This window comes from Ammospiza nelsoni, chromosome 3 (assembly GCF_027579445.1).
Source record: "Ammospiza nelsoni isolate bAmmNel1 chromosome 3, bAmmNel1.pri, whole genome shotgun sequence".
Lineage (NCBI taxonomy): Eukaryota > Metazoa > Chordata > Aves > Passeriformes > Passerellidae > Ammospiza > Ammospiza nelsoni.
The window spans coordinates 21,167,582-21,189,934 of NC_080635.1; the positions used below are offsets into that span (position 1 = coordinate 21,167,582).

Here is a 22,353-nt window from a genome sequence, read left to right on the forward strand (position 1 = left end):
ATGAAATGTATATGCTGCTAAACAGCTAACTAGTCCTTGGGGTCTGCATTGTCATTATCTGTATGTAAATCATTTCAGCCAGCACCGTCTAATGAGTCAAAAGCTGCTCTGAAACTGTAGCTGAGATTTGCAAGACACATTTTGAAAAACCTTATGCCCTGCTTCAACGTGTGGCCCTTAAAATGAAACCATGTCTGCCCTCTGATTAATCGTGTCTTATGTGGAGACAGTTTATAGGTTTTATTTGTTTCAGAGAGGTTACTTCTAAACTCTAGGAATATCCCATGTTAATGGAGATGGGAAATTAATGAACATTCAAAACCATTTAAGAGAAAGAAGGAGCACAACTGAAAGGTCCCCAGTGACCGCTCCTAAATCTTATGGTTCTTATGTGGTGGGAAACAGATTTAAAAATAAAATAAAATAGTTAACTGCGAAAGACTATCTGACTAAACCATACAAACTGCTTTTTCTTGAGCATCAGAAACTTCTGTTATTGAATTAGAAGCTGTCTCTTTCCTTCATATGCTTGTTAAATCATTGTGCTTCCTTAGCTCCCCTAAGGTATATGCTACGATTTCCTCTTAACCAGCAAGGAAGATAAATAGCTCCTGTATCTTTGCTGTTTACAGTTATCTTAAGCAAAACCAAAATTAAAGCAGAATCACTGCAGCATCACAGTTTCTTTACAGAGTCTTGAGTAAAAAAGAGAAAGTTGAAATACCTCAGAAAGGATATGTAACACATGAGAATTAAAGTAAGCATGTGTATGTAGATTTACAACTAATCGCTAATAAGACCTCAAAAAAGTAATTAAACCAATATCTGAGCCTGATGTGCTGTAATCAGATAAATGAAATGTACAGAGCGGACTGGAATATTTGGGATTCCACGCTCTGTTTCTCACCTCTTTTTTCACAGCGTGGGCATTATATCATGGTTGTGTACATTCCAGTTAGCTGCGAGTGAGAAATCACCGCCGAGGTCGCTGAAATGTCAGTGCCACAGTGCTGAGGACAGAAATGGATGGAGTTCCCCGTTAAAACTCTAATTATCCAAACCCAGATGATCCAATAGGAAAATGCATGTGTCCTATATGCTCTGTACTGTGGTCTAACAGAGACACTGCCTGGCTGAAAAGACATACAAACAAACCTGTGCCATAACCTATTTCAGATTTTAAACACTGACTGAATTTAGTCTCTGGCACACAAATACAGCTTTATGCTGTATATTCTCTGAATACTCTTGAAAGCAGCTACATGGTTTTTAAGCTCTTTAGCTGAACCCTGTATGGTCTGAAATATCCAGGTAGTTAGCATTCCTGCCAGTTTGATATGATGGAGACCTTTACTTGAACTGACCTCAGAAGGAATAGAAGACTAATTGAGGCAGCCCTAGTTCTAGATCTCTAGAGGTGCAAAACTGCAAATGGTATCTGGTGCATGCATAAAAAGGTTTACATAGTGGAAGAGGGATATAGGAAGGAAAAAACACACTTTTCTTCATGTCTCAGCAACCTATTTCCCCTTACCCCTGAAGCTTCAAGAAAAAAAATTCCCATCTTAATGTCATAGCATGGTAAAATAATAAGCAAAATAAAAGATTAAAAAAAAATGAAAGTGAGCCTAAACAATCCAGAAGGTGAAATTGAGACAGTATTTGGGTGCCTCAGGTCTGTAATTAAAACTATCTAGATAAAAAAGAGGTATTCTGCCTCAGATTTATGCTCTGAGAATAAGAAGAAAAAGGCTGAAAGTAAAACACAGCAAAAGAAATCAGTAATTCCGATGTATTCAACTCGCCCATCAGAAGAAATGGCATTAATTCAGGTACCCAATTACTGTAATGTGGTTCAGAGCACCTCAATAGGTGTTTCAATCTCAAGCCAGGACTAACATTTGTAATCCTTTAAATGCACTTAAGAAATTGATGTTACAGCCCCACAATCTGTTAGGGGCCTTGCTTCCTGGCTGATTGCAAAGTATCCCACCATTAATTGGATCATCAGAATGTGATCCGCGTTCTGGTCCCCGGATTATGTAAGACTGACTTTGCTCTGACGCGCTGAACCAGAGGCTTCTTTTGCTGGATAGTTTGACCCTTAATGTAGATAAGTGGTATTTTTCATCAATCTTAGCTTGCATTAAAAAAGGGAAATGTCAGTTCAATGTGGGGCGTTTAACTTAATTCAACATCTTTTAATTTAATACCTTGGAAAAGTTAGTCCGTCTCCGACCTGCTGGAGACTCTGCTGATGGAATGGTTTGTGGAGCAGGGCTGGAGGCACGTCATTCCTGCTCCATAACACAGTCAGGTCCCAAAACTCTGTGTGTGCTTCATCCCTATGTAAAAGTGAAAAGTAGAAAAAAAACCCAAAACGCCTCAAAACAAAACAGCAACAACACCCTCCCTCAAAATGGTAACCTGGCCATGCTTTTTCAGTAATGCGTTTCCTCAGCTCCTTTGGACTGTTCCCCAATGACTGTTCTACATGCCTGAAGGAAAAGACGCAAAAAAAATTTAATTCAGTGTTTACTACCCTGTTTTTTTCCTTGAACTTCAGGTTTTCTTGATCTTTTAAAAACTTTTTTATTTTTTGAATCAGAGTGCTTTGATTAATTGGCTCAATATTCTTAACGTGCTTTAGTGCTGCAGTAAAGTGCTGCTGGTCTGAAAATCCTCTACCTAGACTAAACCTAAAATCCTGTTGAAAATAATGGGACATTTTTTCTAATAAAAGGAGGCTTTATGTAAAAAGAAAAATATTAGCAGAAAAGGAACAGGACATGTTGTTACACCTTTTTTTCCCCTTTCTTTTTCTTGTGTTCTGCATCATAAAAGCCCTCCTAGTGCTTCTTTCCCTGATATTGAGTGTGTTTATCCCAGTGGTACAGACAGAAGTTCAAAGGCGACTGCAAGGTTGCATTTTTTTTTTTTTCTCACAAAGAAAATAGTAAGTATTCCACATTTCTAAGCATTGCAACAGGCATCAGATTGATCTGAGTCTTACCATGGCTTTGGGAAAACCATTATGGGTATGGTGTGTCTTGGGCTTGTGATTGTTAGGAGTGAAGATGTTGAGGTGAAGAGAATAACATCAGGTATCATGACCAGGGCTTGATGTTTCTCATGGAACTGATGCTTAATAATCTTGGGTATGGCAATGATTTCAATAAAATTAATATTCACTATCTACGTAATTTTATGTATATATATATATGTGTGTGTGTGTGTTTGTTTGTTAAAAATCACAGGTGGAATCTCATATTTTTGGTGTCTCAGAGAAAGAGCAACCTCTTTTCCTCTGTGTCACACAGAGGCAGAAGCTCATGGAGATCATTTGCAATCAAAGCTGTCTGACTTAGGTCTCCATTCTTTTGTTTTCTGTCAAGATCTCAGTCTCATTTTCCCAGCTCTGCCCTGTCCCACTTCTTTTGCAAGGCCTTCAAATATAGTGCTGAACTGTGGGCACATAGTGCTGAGGCACAGCAATGGTGAGGAGGTGGTTGGACCTCATGTTTCATTATCATCTTCTAGTAGGCTGTGGAGACTTTTTCTGAGACATCTTTAGAACTTTACAGGTTGAGGGAAAAAAAAAGTTTTTGAGGCAACACATTTTTTTTGTGAGAAATGTTTGATCCCAAGGAGAAGCAGATGGAAGACTGTGGCTCTTGAATTTCTTCCACTGTCCTGCTGGCCAGGACCTGTACAAAGTCTGCCATGTAGGGAAAAAAAGATAAAAATTTTGAGGCAGAGTTTAAATGTGAGGTTTGGGACAGTCTTGTTAGACATCTTATCCATATGGTTTTTGGAGTTTAGGATGACACCCTGTGAGTTTCCTTAGCAGGAAACACATCTCTCCATCCACACTACTTAGGTTTTGTAAATTGGCAGAATACCTAGATTAGCCTTCTCACTGGCTTCAGAGACAGTAAATACAGGTATGTGAGAAGCCTTTTGGTGGGAGATGTTTTTGTGATTTAAAACACAGACAGGAAGAGAACTGGTCTGGCATTTGGAGTGAGATGAGTTGTAAACATTAATTGTGAATTGAGCAGGAGGAGGCAGTTTCTGGTGCTGCTTTGGGGATTTGGGTCCCTGTTGCTGTTACTCATATAAGGTATGTGGCTCAAACGTAAGTGCCTGACCTTGCTTGCTTTTTCCCCTCTCATTTTTTTTTCCTCTCTCCTTTTTTCCTGATATGAACTGAATAGGAAGGCAGATAGATGGAGTTCTGGTCAGCCTAGTTGGCGCTGGAGGTGATATGGTGCTACACCAGGACAGGGTCACCTTTTGGTTTAGGCTCCTGGCTGGAGCACAATAAATACATGTGCTCCCAGCAGCTCTCTGGCTGGTCCCTTTGAGCTGCAGTGTGTGTCGGTCATGGTGGTCTTCTCTCATTGCACTTGGTGCAGGAGGATCTCACCTGCAACAACAGATACCCCTGAACTGTAAGTAAGAGCCCTGGATAGAGATTCCTATAAGCAGGTGACCAGCTTTCAAAAATATAATATTCTTCTCTCAAGCATGTTTCATGCTACATGTGTTTGAATCTGTGTTCATCTTTAGAGCTGCCCCCATGGAAGAAGAATGGGAGTTCCTCCTGCAGTATCATTGCTACACTAACATGTGAAGAGATATCTGAAGAGATATACTTTAATATATTATCCACGAGGGAATTCCACTGTTTAAGCTTAAGTATTTTAATGGGCAGTATTGAATATTTGGCTATGTTCAGTCTTGGCATATATAGAATCACCTTTCTTGAAGTGAGTGAAGCTCTTTCTACTTCTGCCAGACCTAAGCTTAGGTCGGAGACTTCCAGTCTCATAACTCAGCTTGTTCAACACCAATACAAAGCTCTTTTATGAGGAGAGAAATATAAAGCAATATACGCAAGTCTGTAATTACTTTGGCCACAGAACAAACATATTGTTTCTTCCTGCTTGGAAGGGCCTAACCTTCTGCAGGGAGAGTAGGATCTGTGATACCTCTGGTATTGATAGCATTCCTACAGCAACTGTGTTTTCCAGCAAGCTTTGTACTAGCATAAGACACTTCTGGTTTATTCCATTGTGTGGAGGGGAAGGGAAGCTGTTTGTAGCTCGTGGCAATGCCTTCCTGGGCAAGTGATTTCAAACAGTGCATCTCAGGGTGTTTTCCTGAGTGGAGTTGCACTGGAAGTGCATCACTTCCAGTCTGTTTAATTGGAGTCTGGGGTGACACTTCTTTGCTGCCTTATCCACTTCTTTGCTGCCTTATCTTAGAAAGATCATATACATTTTAGCTTTAAGTACACTACAAGGTTGGAAAGTAAAGTTGAGTTTGCTCTGAAGCAGATATATTGGCTTCCCATGCTTTGAAGACAAATGGAGGCTCATCCATCGCTGCTACACAAGTATGCTGGTGCTGTTTCAGGCTGCTTTGGGTTAGGATTTCACTTTGCCCTTCCTTCCTAATGGGGTCCCTTGGTGGAGAATGCCATCCAAGTGCAGGATGGATGAGGTGCCCTAAAGGACCTGTATCATGCTTGCCTTTTAAGCAGTTCCTTGCTGAACTGTGAACTGAACTTGTCTTGGAGTGCTGTTTGAGGATATGAATTCAACTTTGAGATGAAAAAACTAAACAAACGCTAAACTATACACTAGCATATGTCAGCCTGAAAGCACACAGTGTTTGGTGGCAGTATTCATATGAGTCTAAAATTATTTTCTTGTAATGCTTTCAGTATTTCCCCAGAGCTCCTTTCTTTGTTCCAACTCCCTGTGGAAGAGGCTGAGAAAAATGGCTGGTGTGTTCACTCTGGCCACTGTCAGCGCCAGGCTCGCAGCAGAATTAATTCTGTCCTCCCTAATGACCATCAGATTGCCAGGGAAGGGGCCCCTCTGTCTGCAGGATCACAATAAGGAAGTTTGGTTACACAGGAAAACACACTGCAAATGCTGGAGGGTTCTGCATACCTGGGTGACACAGGTTTCTCTCTTGGGTTACACTTACCTGTCCCCATGGTGGGCTGCTAGGAGCAGCTGGCATGCCTGATGCTTAGCGTGTTACTGGTTTTGGTTTTTCTTTGAAAACTTAGCCACATGTTTCCTTCATGTTATGAGGGAAATGATTTAAAAGAAGGGGACAGGATGAAACAAACCCATGCGCTGTGTCCTTTGTGATCGTGTCCTCCCCCAGGGTTCTCAGTTCCCTGAATATGTTTGTGAGACCAAGTGGGTTTCTATACATACAGAATGTTTCTTTGCATTAGGGTGAATGCTTTTTTGAGGTTGGACTGCTCTTTAAATTCAGAGTCCACCTTTCACACAGGTCCACCTGCATGCAATGCAAATATTTTTCAAGGCAGTGTTGCTTGATTTCAGCAAATTCAGACCATCTTACACAGAGGTGCAAAATTCATTCCCTGTTTCCTGGACTGGCACATGCTCTGAACTTTACCCATGCAGTTAGTTGGATGCTGTGGCAAAAATGTAGGAGAAGAGCATCCTAGAAGGGAGCACTAATCAGCAGATTCTGCTGTGTTGTGAGCAATAGCTCACATGTACTAGGGTGTGAAGCTGAGCACATCCCTTTTAAATGGTTGGTTTTGGTTTTAGTGTTGAGCCCAGCTGTTCCTTGAAACACTCTGTACAGTGCAGTAATTTAGAGTGTAACGATCTCGTATGAGGAGGCAGATGTGAATCACAGGTGAACTACTGAATGATGGCATGGGTGTGAGCACTCCCCCTGCCCTTCTCTTTCCCCTCCCAGTCTCTCAGTCTCCTAGATTTATTTTCTCATCTCCCAGATTTATTTTCTCATCTCCCACTGCTTTTTTGCAACACAGGTGGACACATTCCAGTATGAGTCTGATGAGCCTGCTGTGTGCTGGTTGATCTGGTTCTCAGGGTTGATTTTGTCTTTTTTCACTTTGTGTTCGCTAAGAAACAGATACTGCCTCAAGTAGCTTTGAATGCACCAATAATTGTATGTCATAGTGAGAAGCAAAACAGAGAACATGTCTTCACCCAAGATTTGGAAGTGGTAGGAAATGACCTCTTACCCCTCTTTTGCTTTTTAGATCTTTAAGCCCCAAGCCACCCTAAATCTACTGTCCCTATAAAAAGCTGCATTTTAAAAGGCTTTAGGAGGCTTGCTGACCTTGCAACCTACTTTGTAAGGAGTCTGCACCCACAGCTATTAAACAAAATTAATTTCAGCACTTTTAAATTGTTAATCTTGCAAAAGACAACTTGCTTGCTCTCCAGTGATCCCACAGGTCATCATTCTGTGAGCTGCAAGCCATCACCAGGGTTCGTGGCTCTCAACATCGTGAGAATGCTTGTGGTCTCCCAATTGCCTTACAAAATTAATTCCTCTGCCCTCCACATTTCCTCCCCAGCAGCTCTTTGAGATCTGGGCTTTTTGTGAGCTGGTTGTGTGTAGCAGCTATGCATGAGTAGCCACGCCACAGATTTCTCCCATTTTGAAGTTATTCTCTCCTATCTCAGTTGCTTCTCAAGTCATGGGAATGAACTTGGGGCAGCAGGACATGAATTCAGGTAGGAAATGACAGGTCTTGTCTTCAGGGTGTTAGCGTTCCTATTGAAAGGGAACTGTTTAATTTCCCTTTCAATAGGAACGCTAACATCCTGAAGTCTCTTAAGTTACATTTCCCCATATCCATGGGACAGATGCTTGACCAGGTGTTAATTTATTTTGAATCTTCTTAAGTGTGTTCTTCCTGGCCATGAAACTTGGAAATGCTGCCTTTTTTCTCCAGATGGGATGCGTGTGGATGCACTGGGGGTGGGGGAGAAAGTGCACGCTGTATCTGCTATTATCATGCCTGGTTGTCCCTGCTCCTTCCACCTCTTTTGTCTCTGCCACTCAAGCCAATTTCAGCCATCCGCCGACTCTCATTTGGGATAATAGCCTCTCTTTTTACTGTTGTCTTGTCATGTTTGATTCGGCAGCACAAGGGTTTTAAATTAGCCAAAACGTTTGCATGCTGGGCTTACTCCGCTGCCACTACCAGTTGTAGAGCCACTAAACCACTTGATGCTGAAATTGATGATTGCTCGGAAGGAATAAGAAATTGTTGGTGGCTACCGGGAAGATTCATTCACGCCGAGCCCCTTTTAAGAAAGCTGGGGGGGAGGGAGAGAGAGATTTCCTTCAGTTCCCTGCTGCCTGGCTGTGGCTGCATTGTGCTTGTGCCAGGTTCCCGCTGAGTGATTACAGCCTTGCTAGGCTGCGTAGTTCCTGTGATTTCAACATAAAAACAGAAGAAGAAAAATATAGAGGCAAGGGAAAGGGGGAGGGATGAAGTTCCAAAGACTTGTAGTTCAATTCGGTAACACAGAATTGTGGTGTTTTAACTCACTGCCCGCCTTGTTGTTGTTGTTGTTGTCTAATTTATTTCCCCTGGCTGAAAGTTTACTTGTTAGAAGTTTTACTCTGTAGTAAAACTACTGCATTGGCCTGCCTTTGTTGGTGATACTAAACCACAGCTGGGCTGTAAGCAGTTTTTAATATTCTCTGGATTAAAAATGATCCATCAACAATGGGATCAGGGATCACCAAGAAACTATACAAACTGCCTAATAATACCTCCACATGCCCCCCTAAATGCCTTTTACTGGTTTACATTCGTGTTTAAAGACATGAGGGGACAGAAGGTAGAAGGGAAAAGAAGATGAGAGTGCTTGAGAAGCCATAAAAAGAGAAAATAAATGTTGTATTAAATGTGAACAACTAGGATTGTGTGATGGATATAATTTTATTTCAGAACTACACACAATTGCATATGCAATGTGAAAGAATCTTTTATTTCTTTTGAGTGGATTTCTGTTTGAAGAGAGATTATTTTGTTATTTTAGTTTATTTTTCATATTCCACCACTAACTCCAGTGATGACAGGTAGTTAAATGGTCAGAAAGGTCAGTAAGAGACCCATGTACAATGGCTCAGAGTTTCCAAGTCCAAAGACAAACACTATCTATCAGAAAATAGTAGCAATTGTTAATTTAAAACAAAACAACCATCCAGACCCTTCTATTAGCCATAGATGCAAGTTCCCAGACAGTTAGAAACATGGCTTCAGATATATAATTCATTATACAGTGCCACAAGTAAGACCCTAAATAAACACGTGGGAATATGATTGCATAGCATTCAAGCCAAGAAAGATGTTCTCATTGTATCTAATGTTGCCAGCATTATTGTTACTAATATTCTAGCACTTTTTTCCTGATTACTAAGCCACATGTTCTCTTGCAAAATAAAACCTTTTTCTGCCAAAAGGAAGAAAAAAAAATCTTGTAAATCTGAAGGTGTTGGCATCCAACTTTATTTCTCTTGCATATAATCAATTGTGAAGAAATAATATAAATGACTCAAGCTCTAAAAATACAAATCTAACTAAGAGGCCAAATCTCTGGGGCCCAGCAGTGGTGTGCTGTTGTGCAAGCCCAGCTCTAAGGGCTTCTGTCCATGCCAATTAGCAGTAGATTGGAAAGCCAGGCGACCATGATGGGTTTAGTCCTGTTATCTAACTGCTGCACTGTTCAGAATTGCTGATTTCCCTGCAAAATCATGACAGATGTATTACAGGAAAATATATTGGCTGAGTAGCTAGTGAGAGAGTTAATGCAAGGGATAATAAGTAGCTAAGGCTACGTCCTCCAGCAGACTTTGATGTGGTTTGATAATATATGGGACGGGTCAATCTGCCCTATTAGCAAATGTAGCCAGTTTATGCTCTACATACAAACTAGAGATTTGATAAAGCACTAAATTAGTTTTCACAAGGTATTAGATGTTAGATACTTAATGGGATCATCATGCTTTTGCTACACTTGGTTAGGATGTGTTCTGTAGCAGAAGCAGGCGGCAGCATGACATTTCACCGGGAAAGGAAGCCTGTCTTGTGACTGAATCACGAGTCTGGGAATTAGAACGTCCAGGCATTGCTTGGCTTCGGAATTACTGTCTCCCTGACTTGCAGGAAGGTTTCTGTTTTCACATCTGCAGAATGGGTCTGTGTTCTTCCCTTTCCTCTTTGCCTCTTTGCAAAGCCACCACTGCTTTTTAAATGGGCTTTTTTTTCATCCTTGGGGGCAAGTAATCATAAATCTGTGACACCTCAGTCATATGAGATGAATCCTGTCCCACTCAGTAAGTGCTGGGAAAGTCCCTAGACTTGATATCAGAGAATTTACAGGTTCAAGCAAATCTGGATAAGAAACTTTAGTAGATTGTGAAAGGAGAAGCTGAGGGTTTAGGTGTACTTCTGCATTTCCTCTCTGCCAGTGCTCAACCAGTAATTTAAAATGTAACTAATACCAATAGTTTAGTGAAACCAATAGCATTTTTATAGCCTAAAATCCATTGGCAAGATAGGTCATGTGGGTACGAATCTGCATACCTGTACCCATTCTAGCAGTGGGAAATGTGGGTGAAGAAATCAGCCTTCCTGGGGCCACACAGAACCTTCAGAAAACGATGCTTTAAAACCTATTAAGTGCTTTGTCTTTCTCACATGGATCTAATTTTTTGCCAACATTATTTTACCCTCTGTTTACAGGCAATGTTCTTAAATACATTTGGAATCCATCATTTTACTTTCTCTAACATCTCACTGCATATGCCAGTAACTGATCCTGGATGACCGCTGCCAGGCTTTGCACTTTGAGCGCTAGGGAGACATCCCTGCCTTTTTGTGAAATGCAGCAAGAGTGTCATGTATAAAATGATCCTGTTTGAAAGGATAGAAGCCGTATCCCAATATAGATCACAGTGGAAAATGACTCAAAATTACATGACAGCTTCTCCCCATTTACCTTCCTCCCCTCCCTTTCCCTTTCTCAGCCTGTTTCCCAGTTGGGCTGTGGTAAGAAACACATTGTGTATTGTGACATTTTAGTTTACTGTTACTAATAATGCCTTTGCATCTTTCATTAGTGGGCTATTCATAGGATTGCAAAAGGGCATTGGTACCACTTGGCTTCTGAGGTGGTACTGCCGCTGTCCCAAGGACTGAGATGATTTTAAAGGGGGCTGGGCTGCACCCTGGCCTTGGCAGTGGGCTTGCCTAGCTCCAGCAGAAGCCTTGGGTTAAAATCCTGGGGTTTAAACCTGCTGAGGCCAGTCTGGACTTTAGATGCTTTCATAAACAAGAAGACTTTGCCTCATAACTCCTGCTAAGCCTGCACCTGATGAGCTGCTCAGGGCTGGAGGGCTGTGTTTTCCCTAATAAATTCCTTTTTTTGAACCCACTTGTTAGTCAAGCATTGTGCACACTAACTACAGCGAGGGCCCTGGGCATAAATTACTCTCACGTGGCACTGTCTCCGAGCAGCCCCCCAGTTATGGATTACTTTGTTCTCGACTTGACAGGAACATAATTAGAACTGTTGATGAAATCTACCAAATTGTTCCTCCGTGGCCTCAATGGTCAGGAAATTTGGCTGAGTCGTATTTGTCACCGACGTAAAGGCTCTAAACACTTCATATTAACTATGTTATTAATGTGCCCTCTAATCTGTCCGTGAATTGGTAACACTTGAAGGGAGCTTGTGCTCTAATAGCACCTTGTGATGAATTCATTGCAATGCTGTTCAAAAGTTTCTGGAGGGTGGGGGGGGGGAAAAAAAAAAGAAACCTTAATACAAAGTGCATATTTCTAGGTTGTTTCTTTTTTCTGTATGTGCATTTTTATGTTATACAGTTTTGTTTTGTTTTGCTTAACTGGAGATTCATTTAGGCTTTACATTGACAGACCCTTTTCTGTTCTATAGGATTTGCTGACATTTGGGCTGTTTCATTGCCAGAGGAGGCTTTGTGTGTCCCAAAGGAAGTGAGTGATCTGGCCATAACAAATCCTGCCAAAATATTTTAACACCGTTACGATTTTCTAATGCAATGCGTAGTGAATGTGACTAGAAAAGGATGGTGAGTCCACGCAGGGGGTTCGCTCCCTCTCCTCCCATTTGTCTGGTGGGACGAGCACGTCGCAGCTGCCGGGGGGTGGGAGGCCACAGCCAGCTGTGGGAGGGGTGTTTGCCTCCTGAAGTGTGTCCCTTCACGTGCACCGAGGGCTCAGGCTGAATCTCTAAACCAAGCTTTCAAATTTTGCTCCTGCTCTTGAACTTTGTGCGGTCCCAGGGTCGTCAGAGACGGTGTTTTAGTGATGTTTAAAAATGTGTCTTGGCTGCTGTAAGTGTTCAGTGAGTTTAAGAGGGGAATGTGTTAGACACTTATGGATGAGAGAAGGGTTAGTGGCTGAAGGCCCTAGAAGCTGACAGACTCTTACCTTCAAAATGAAGGGCTGTCTTCTACTTCAGAATAGTTCTGAGGAGCTTTAAGGTGGCTCCTAACTATATAAGCAACTCTACTTAAAATGCTAGAACACAAAATTAAGTTCTCACATGTAGTGTTCAGAGAATGAAGACAATTCGGACAACCTAATGTTTAGCTTAGAGCTGTAGGTATGGGAAAGCTAAAATTTATATTCCCAAAGCTATTCTCTAGAGCAGCAGGTAAATTAACTGTTGTTTTTGTAATACCTTGGTGATTTGTTTCTATTAAATTTAATACCATCCACTCCCCTCTCTCCCACCATCCCCCCAAAAACCCAACCCAAATATAAGTAAAGTTAGTCTTTGGTGAGCAACTTAAAACCCAAAACCAGTAAGCAATTTGAAATGTGCTGACTGCAGAATATCAGCCATCATCATGTGTCCAACATGCACCATATTGGATTACTGTGGCAATTGGCTTCTGCAGCAGGGTAAACTCATGTGTCTTTAGTCAATTTTACATTTATATACTTAAAAATAAAGTAGCTGTGTGCACCTGCAAGTTTTACTGAAGGAATAAAAGCTACAGTGAAGTAGAAGAGTTGAGCATGTCCATGGCTTTTGCTCGAGTGGCATAAGTAAAGTCTGGCCTTTTGCTGTTGATGGTGTTTCCCACTTGGATGTTTCTCTGTTTGTTTGTCTTTGAATACCAGATAGGATTGCAAGTTGTCACACTCATCTCCTGAGCCCTTGTTCAGGTTTTCATGGCTCACACACACATTCTGTTCCCTGTGGCCACCATATATGGCATTTCCCAGGTCCCAGGGGCAATGATGCTGTCACCAACAGGAGGGAAGTGTTAGCCTGGGAGTTAGGACTTTCTTTCAGACTTTATTTTAGGATCTTAATATAAATAAGTAAATGAAATGGGAATCTTAACTCGGCATTTTTCTCATGCAAATCAATCTATTTCTAGTAATGAGCAATTTAAGTATTTTTTTTAATATTGTAGTTGCCATCTCGGGAAATCAGGACCAGAATTCAGGATGCTCAAATTAGGTGTTAGTGCATATAGATATTCTGTTGATGAATCTATTATTAGAGTGAAATAGTACTTTCCCTGGGTCTGTTTCTTTTCACGGCTTTTGTCTCTTTTTCTCTCTCAGGTCATCTTGCCTAAGTTTATTCTTCCATTCTTTAATTTCACCTCAGCATTTGATTAATTTCTGCCAAAGCCATGGGCTCTTTAAGGACTTTCTAAATTATTAGATCTTGTTACTTATTTGCAGTGAGTTCAAAACTGAATTCTATTTTCTTTTGTCATAGTCTTGTTTTATCACTGTTCTAAAATGGAACATTATTTGGGGCATTCTTCCCCAAAAGCATTCTTTATGCTGTCCTGGCTGTACTTCATCTGTTTTTCTAATATGCATTTGCTACTAAAAATTTCCTATGAGTGAATGAGTATTGTATTATCCTTGAATGTCATTCATTTTCTGGGTTTGGGGTTATTTTTGGGGTTTTTTTTTTAAGTTTCTAGTGGAAATGTCATGATACATTTGTATCTATGTATGTCCATCCTGAACATACAACTCTAATTTGTCACTCAGTAGAACCAAATGCATGAGGAGCAGATCTTAATCCTGATTTCACTTGTTTGAGAATAGGAAGTAAAACAACTTCTGTAGAAACCAAGGCACTTACTCAAGGCAGGGAGGTGAGGAATGGGATTCTAATATCAGAATTGGAATATTAATTTGGTAAAACTGCATGCTCTCATGGTGTCAGCTGTGGGGAGCATATGCTAGGACATGCTTGTGTTCAAAATCAGGTTGCATAGTTAATCATTCCAAGAAATAGACTTATCACTTCATAAACTCTAGCAAAGACTGTTTTCTTTTCCAAACATTTAAATTACTGAGCCGTTTTATGCATTAAAACCCAATTATGACTTGCATGGTATTTCAAAGAGTTTTCAAAGCTGTTTCTTTTAGGAACTATGCATAGTCTGAGCTTTTAGCACTGAGTATTTCATATTTTCAGCTGTATCAACTGTAGGGTTTTTTCCTACCAAAACACTGTTTCAAGAATTTTTATAACCAGACTAATCAGCGCAAATCCCAAGCAGCCAGTTCCAGAACATGCTGCGTGTCCCCTAAAACTAGCAACCTAAAATTCCAATGTGGCCATTGAGCTACAGAATATAGCATAAAAACACTTTATTTCCTTTTTCTAAGATGGTGAAGACTGGGTTAAAATAAAGGGATTTTTCTGCCCCCTCTTTTTTGCCACATTATGAGAGGAATCAAGATATGTTGCAGGAATTTAGGGAATGAGATTTACCTGCTATGGATCAGAAATACTTATTTTAAACACCACCTTCTTGTTTATAGGGGCAAATTTAGTACTTGAGCTAGACATCAGTTTAAAAAAAACTCCAAACCATCCAAAACTCCAGAATAATCTTTTGTCTTACTCACTTGGGTGCTGGTTTGTCAGCAGGGAAGTGTGTGTGAATCAGATCACACTGATTTGGTCAGGAAATGACCTCTGTGGCTGTGTATAATGCAGTGGCTAGGAAGAGCTGTGTTATTAATATGAATATATAAAAAATGCATGTGACAGTAGCACCATGATGAGACCACTTACCAAAGGCACCCTAGTCCTGAGTATAGAAAGTTATCCCCAGACCTTTTGGGAATTAGTAGGATGGTGTTTGGTAAATGTTATATTCCCAAAATAAGGCTTAGGTACTATGGATATCAGGGAAAACAAAGTTTATAAGATGAAGTAATCCTACTTTAAGTGTCAAACAAGAGAGATAATAAGTTTTCAAAATCAGGAAGTTGCTTTATAAAGACCATTATGGACACAGGATCCCTGTGTAGGAAGAAGCAAAGCTGTTGGCTTTAACAAAAAGAACTAAAAGGGGACTAGGCTGTTCCTCACCCCACTCATTCTGTATCTTAGAGCAGAGCTGGAGCTGAGATGGGAGCCTGGCGCTTCTCTTCATGAAGAGATTGTATGAATGAAAGGTTGCAAAGATATTAGAATTTACTAAGTCAAGTCATACTTGTCAATGACTTCTCCTGCTAGATATTTAAAGTTCAAGTGCTTGTTTGCTTTAGTTAAGTGCTCTGAAGTGCTTTTAAAAGTGTTGGCCCATTTATATAAACAAATTGAGAAACTCTATTGATAGTCTTCCCAGTCAGAGTATGTTACCCAATATTTGAATATCCTTCCTTGAGTCCCAAAAAGATTTGCATTAGCAACTTCTAAAACATGTGAGGCTTTGTTAATGGAGCATTGTGTTATTTTATCATAGACATTGCCAGAAATGCTGTTTCTTGGTTGCACACAACGATGAGGAGGAAATAGAGGGCAGTCAGTACCTCAGAAACTTATTTATCCAGAACTTAAGTGTGACTTGAGAGGAAGAATGAGCTGGAGGCCTGATTTCCTCTTGGAACATTTGCAGTAGGGAATTAATACTTACATCTCTCCCGCAGCTTTTCCCCCTCCTGCTCAGCTGTGCTAACTCAGGAATCTCTTTTAGTGCTCAGAGTCAGGCAACCAAATTTAAACACATTCTCAAACCATGGGAAAATCCTGTTTGCACACATATGGCCACTCACAGAAAGAAAGGAAACTACCAACACTCTGGTGAACATGAAGGCTGGGATGGTGTTGATGTGCTTCCCCACCGTGATCCCTACCTGCAGTGCTGTAGTGCTTCCTTACTGTTGTTCCCCTCAAAACATTGCTTTTCTGGAGTGATGTCCTTTAACCTAATGATACTATTTGATACTGAAAGCCAAAGCATGTCATAAGATTGTATATTAAAATTTAGCCTCTTTCTGTGGATGAAGAAATGAGCATTATTTGGAGGGATCACTGGGGAGACCTTGTGCAGTAAGATCAGGGCAGGTATCTCCAGAAAAAGCAAACTGAATGCCGTCAGCAGCTATCCCCCAAAATGCAATGTAGTGTGAGCAATAGAGAGTGCAATCTTAAAACTAAAACTGCATCCTTCTTTAAAAAAAAAAGCAACAACCAGCTTGTCCTAATAATTTTAATCTGCATGTGCAGTCTTTTTGCCTACCTTACATCCTCTTGGCGAGATTAAGGTGGTGTCATAAGCAGGTGAATTTAGAGCTGTTGCTAATTTAAACTGCATTTAATAAAACACAAGTTTGAGATATCTTACAAATCAGTGAATGTGGCATAGTTTGAAGATTGCTTTTGTCAAGTTTGATTAGCTCAAAGAGAAACCTTTTCTAAATATTGATTGAGAGATTAATCAGACAGTGTAAGACCTTGAATTATTCCTCATCACAGGAAAACAACATAATGTATTATCTCATTTGAAGACTGGAAAAATGTAACTTCTGAGGATTTAAAATTTGTGTTTTAAAGATTCTACTCAAGGCAAAACTTTCAGGCTGTTCTTTTTTAAACTGACTTGTAATTTTTCCGTATCATGTTTCACTTTCTACAGCATATTCCCATATTACAAGCTGATAGTACCAACATCATTACATTGAAGGATGTTCTCATTATTGACTTCATTCTCAATTAATTATAAGTTTGGCATGTTTTAATGAGTAGGATTAAACTTTCATATTCCAAATATATGTCCTGCATTGCTTGCTTAGAAGCTTTCTAAGGAATGTGGCTGATCGACTTCTCTGAATCTGTACAAGGAAGCAAAATATTCTTTGTGCACATTAAAAAGTGTTTACTGTATTTACAAACTCTTGCAGAAAAGGTTTAATAGCTCTCTGCTTTGGAACAAAGTATAGAATTTGGGCAAAAGCTGTACTGCTCTTTTCTAGCCTTCCCTGTCACACAAACTGTTGTTGTCTTCACTAAAATAGAAACTCATATAGAGCTCAGTTATGTCCTGTAAAATAACGGGAGAGTAGCACTCATGTATTTCAGGCATACCATAATTTTCACTGGATGATCTGTATTCCTCTTCAATAAATGCCAGCTCCCTTGTGTGGCCTTTTTTTACTCTCCCCCCAAAAGGAGAAGGTACTTTGTACTTAATTGCCCTGTTTTACAAAAATGTGGCGCATTTGCATCGGAGCTGCTGCCACCTGTGCTTTCCAGATTCGGTCCAGTGCAGCTCTGCAGGGCGTCCATCAGGCTTTCTCTCCTAACTTCACTGTGCACTCTTAGATCCTGTTTGCTAACATAGATCTTGGTTATATTTTCTAGCAGAAGTTTTATGTTCATTTGTCTTTTATTTTGTTGTAAAACTTCACACTTTTCTTATGAGTACAGATCAAATAATTTCTAAGAGTGGTTCTTTTGCTTACTTGCCTGCAAAACGTGCACATAGGATGGGTGTATTCTAGCCCTGTTGTAGGTTCACCTTCTGCTGATTGCAGTATGCTTAGGGTTTTTTCCCCCCCCCAGTATATCAGTAATAATTAGATACCTGTAAACAATAAGCACCAGCAAGTTTGGAGTCTGTGTCAATGTAGATAGGTGTCATAGTAAGGGCAGGTAAGCAGATTCCTCAGCAAAAAGAAAATCTTTCATTGAATATGTTTTTACATTGCTTGTTTAGCCTGTGTTGAATTAAAAGTAACCTTGCAATGTGAATAGCAATGTCAACTGATATCACAGTTTGGCTAATAACACACGAGCATGATTTCAAGAGGGTTGGACCAGCATGGCCCACACCAGGTAGGAACCCAAAGTCCTGGAAAATGCTGGGCAGCAATCTCCACCCCAGGCCATTTCTCATGAGACTTGTTACTACAAATAGCCTGTGGCTACATTTGGGTATTCAGGTTTCGACAGGATGTGGCTGCTCTTTCTCACTTAGCAGATGGCTTTTCATGTACCATCACCTGTCCTCCTTCGCCTCACTAACAGAGCTGTGACAAGAGCTGTCCTGGTGGTTGTGAAAGCTGCTTTCTGCATGTGGCCATCATAATTATCACATGTGAGCACCTTTATTTAGCAAGTCCACACATACATTACTGGTGCAAATGTCTTCTGTTTGGGTACATTCATTGTATATCTTTATATCATTCATTTATATCTTCATTTTATGTCACTTGTACTGTGAGTGTGGGGTGGGGATATTTCACAGCCTAATCAGGGACTTAAACCTATGCAAAACCTGCTTGGTCTAAGGATCAGACTGTGCATTTCTGTATGACAGGGGATGAATTTCTTCATACTCTCCTGTTTGGAGGAACATCTATGGCTCAGTTGTGCCTTTGCACTGGTTGAAAGTAATTTGGTAATCCCAAGCATGGCAATGGAAGTTTTATACTCCACTTCCACCTCTCCTGTCCTCAAGCACGTTTTGTGCATGGACCATCCTTATCATCAGGATCTGTCCTTAGAGTGATGATTTACTTGTCTCTAGATCTCTGTCCCTTTATACAATACCAGATTTAAAATTGCATCTGTCTGGAGGGGAAGGCATGACCTCAAAGAATTAATACTGATTTCAAATTTTTATTGCCAGGAACTACATGTAATATTGCTTTAAATTAACCAGTAATTATTCAGAGTCATGTAGGAAGGAGTTAAAAATACTAAACAAAAAAAATCCCTTTTCCAGGCAACTGGACTCCTTCCTTTCAACACAGCTGTTGCAGGAGGTTTCAATGGTATGAATAAATGTATTTCTTTTAACACTTTTGTTGTTTAAAATGCTATTGTTTCATCTGAGGTGTGAGGAGATGTGCTAACCTTGTCAATGTGGGTGCAGTAGAGCAGAAATGATAACTGTATATACTTTTTTTTTTATAAATATACAGAGAGTGTGTGTGTGTGTGAGAGAGAGAGACAACTTATTTAAATCCTGAATACAGTCAGACCTCATATGCATTGTTAAAAAAAAGCCCTAAAGAATTGCATATGGATTAGGGGGATGAATATTCTATTATTTCAGTCTGTTCTGCTGATCTTCTTATTGTGACTTTGTGCTTCAGAAATCTGCCAGGAATTTGGCTTTGCTGTACTAGACAGTAATTTTAAATGTGTATCAAGCACTTGATAGTGTATGATTTGCGTGCTGTTGCATTCCCATTCCCTAAATTTTCCACCAATTTATTACTTTTTTCATACTGTTTTAATATTTCAGGATGATGAATATATACAGCATCATTAAAAGTAAATAAAAAATGCATGAAATTAAAAAATGGAATATTAGATGTTTCTTTGCTGTAATCCCTAGGTCCAATAGGAATGAAATGTCTCTGTTCTGTCAAGTAATCCCTAAACATGATTAGGGACCTTGTAGTTTCCACATAGCCCACATAATATTTGTATCATATAAGCCTATTTATGTAAGGTTTGAGTAAAAGTTGTTATTAGAAGACCTATAAACCTATTCTACAATTCAAAAAGATATGCTTGCCTCTTAATCTCTGTACTTTTATTATTTTGCTGGAGATGGCAATATGTCCTTAATTCATATTTCAGAATTCTCTTGCATCTTTTGGGTACTTATATCATGCATTAACAATCCCAATGAAATGTATTTTTAAGACAGAGGACTGAGTTCAACAGTTCATCTACTCATGCAGCTTCTCCTTAAATCCTCATTGGAAGGGATGTGCACCTCTTTCTAGGTCTCTCCTTTGACATCAGGGTTTAATCTGACCTGGGGGTCTGGAGATGGAGAGATGGTTTTTCTCATTTTGGGAAAGGGAAAGTGGAAACAGGGAGGGGATTAATTTTCTCTGCTTAAATCCTGTGATAATATATTTTCAGTGATGGAGGTGCTTCTGGCAGCTCTATGGAAAGTTTTAGACATCAGCTTTTAATTTGATGAGCCTATAGCAGAGTTTTCAGGAGAAGTAGCTAGGAAGAAGGAAAATGGGGAAAAGCCTCGAATGACAAAACAATAAGACACGAGAGACAATGGGCATTCCCAGCTGTTTCTTGTGACACAGTTGTGTTGCAGGTACAACAACCCAGCACTTCCTGTTCCCTGACTCAGCTTCTTGCCTGGGCAGCAGAACTGCTCAAAGTCCCATCTTATGTGTTGTTAGGCTGAATTCATTAATGTGCAGAAGTATTCCAGTTCCATGGTAGCACAAGGAAGATCAATCAATAAATAAGAATAGCAACTTATATACTTCTATGGTTTGAGTAGGCTTTCACAAAGAAAATATTTTTAAATGATGCCAGGGGTCAGCTGTGGCAATTCTGTATTTCCCATAAGAAAATTTGAGATTATATTAACCTTGGGCTACCTACTCCGAAAAACCCTGTGGAAATACACCTGTATTGCTTTCCACACTGCACTGAAATTTACTTTTATTTCATTTTCAGCAGTTAGGGTGGCATTTGAGCAATAGCCCTATTCTTGTATTTATGAACTAAGAGAAGCAAAACTGTTCATGGCTGAGCCCAGGGATCCTCTTCCAGGAAAACTGAGATCAATAATGGTTATCAAGTCTTCATTTATAGGGAGTGTTAAATGACCACAAAGTCCTGACATTCTTCAGTTAATAGGTTATGCTTAAAACCAGGCTACCTACCCTCTGCTCCCCACCCCAAGCTACCACAGTCAGAAATTTTGATTTTTGATATAATTTTAAAATGTCACTTTGACTTGTTACAATTCCTTTTTAACTGGAGAGACTGTATTACAGCAGTATCAATAAGTTAGAGGTGAATGATGGTTTCCCTCACCAACCTCCTTCTTCCTGCAAGTAGTAGAATGTGGGAATGAGATGATGATGCTTGAGGTTCTTTTTATCATCCAAAGCAGGTATTTACAATTGTTATTGCAGTTACTTTTGGGTTTTGGTAATCAGCAAAAAGGGAAGTGCACACCCCAACCAGAACAGCCCCTGAAAACTGAAAAGCCTTGCATGCTGATGTGTTTTCAGTTGCCTTTATTCCCTCAGTTTAAGTGGAAAAGAGGGATTTGGAAAGCAAGAGCTTAATTTAACAAAATAATATTATGCTTTCGATCCTTAAAATGAATGAATTATTTGGATACTTAGCAGTATAATGTCTTTGAATAATGCTGGTACTTAAGTTGGAAAAAATTATATTGTCAGTGTGCTGTGTTTTCCTCTTATGATGTTTTTACCAATTTAGCATTTATGGGAAGCAATATCATTGTTGAGAAGTTTCCAAATTGCTTTTTATAGAAATCCACAGAAATTAAATCTCCTCCTTGTTATGAAAATGAAGTGATGTCTTGAGACACTGGTATATTAGCACAAATCTGCGGAGACAATAAGCCAAATTCTGCTTGCAGTTATTGTGTGTCCACTTTTAATAGCTTCAGGAAGCTGTGTTAGGTATAGGCTGTTGCACTGTAAATAAGCCTCTGCTTAGCTGCAGCGTTTGAGCAGCACTGAGAGGCAGAGTAACATCCCTGCCCTTCTCCCTGTCCCCTCAGGCCGTGTGGCTCAGGACATATTGGAAAGAAACACAAAAAATGGGTTGGAAGTGAGACCAGTTCATGGGCAGCCCAAGCAAGCCCCTCCTTAGAGGGGTGCAGTGCAGAATTATTTTAACTCAGCACCATAATGGGTGTTCATAGCTGAATTTAAACCACATAATTGTGCTGTATGTGGTGTGTTTAAATTCATTGGCAGAATTAAGGCAGGACTAAGGCAAGTGCATGATTGATTTTCACAAATACAATCAAGTCTAAGAGATGGAGATGCAAGATGGATCAAATTTTGAGACCTGATTTACCTACATCACATATTTAATGGGATGCTTAATTTGATTGCTTCACCAAAAACTACTCACAGTAGTAAAGCCACTGACTAAATGTCTGTGTAATCAAGGGATCTGTGTGCATCTACATCTTGATTTCCATGTACAAACAATCAGCAATTAATGGTTCAGAATGACTGCAGGGAAAGGTTTAAGGTTCAAAATGGCAACCCTAGGGTTTTGGGGGGTCCTTTAGCATTATTTCATGATGTTTTTTAGGGGTATAGACAGGCTTGTGCAAGTCCATGTAAACAGAAGATTTTTAACTTGGGTTGCAGAAGGCTCTTCATGGCTACAGCTAGAAGCCATCTCTCTTCAGCAAGGTTGGATGCTTTTAATAATG

At 40.0% G+C, this 22,353-nt stretch overlaps 1 protein-coding gene across 7 annotated transcripts in view; it reads left to right on the forward strand.

The window, feature by feature from the left end:
• The window catches only part of ESRRG (estrogen related receptor gamma), a 372,987-nt gene that overhangs the window by 134,346 nt on the left and 216,288 nt on the right, over nt 1-22,353 (forward strand). For 3 of the 7 annotated variants that reach the window (XM_059467354.1, XM_059467352.1, XM_059467353.1), the window contains one exon: nt 11,790-11,943. The exons of 2 other annotated variants lie outside the window; for them this stretch is intronic. In XM_059467354.1, coding sequence (XP_059323337.1) covers nt 11,909-11,943 — 35 coding nt within the window. In that variant the 5' untranslated portion in view covers nt 11,790-11,908. Of the gene's footprint in view, nt 1-11,789; nt 11,944-18,910; nt 18,929-22,353 lie in introns of those variants that run through there. 2 more of the 7 variants (XM_059467355.1, XM_059467359.1) reach the window with 2 other exon arrangements.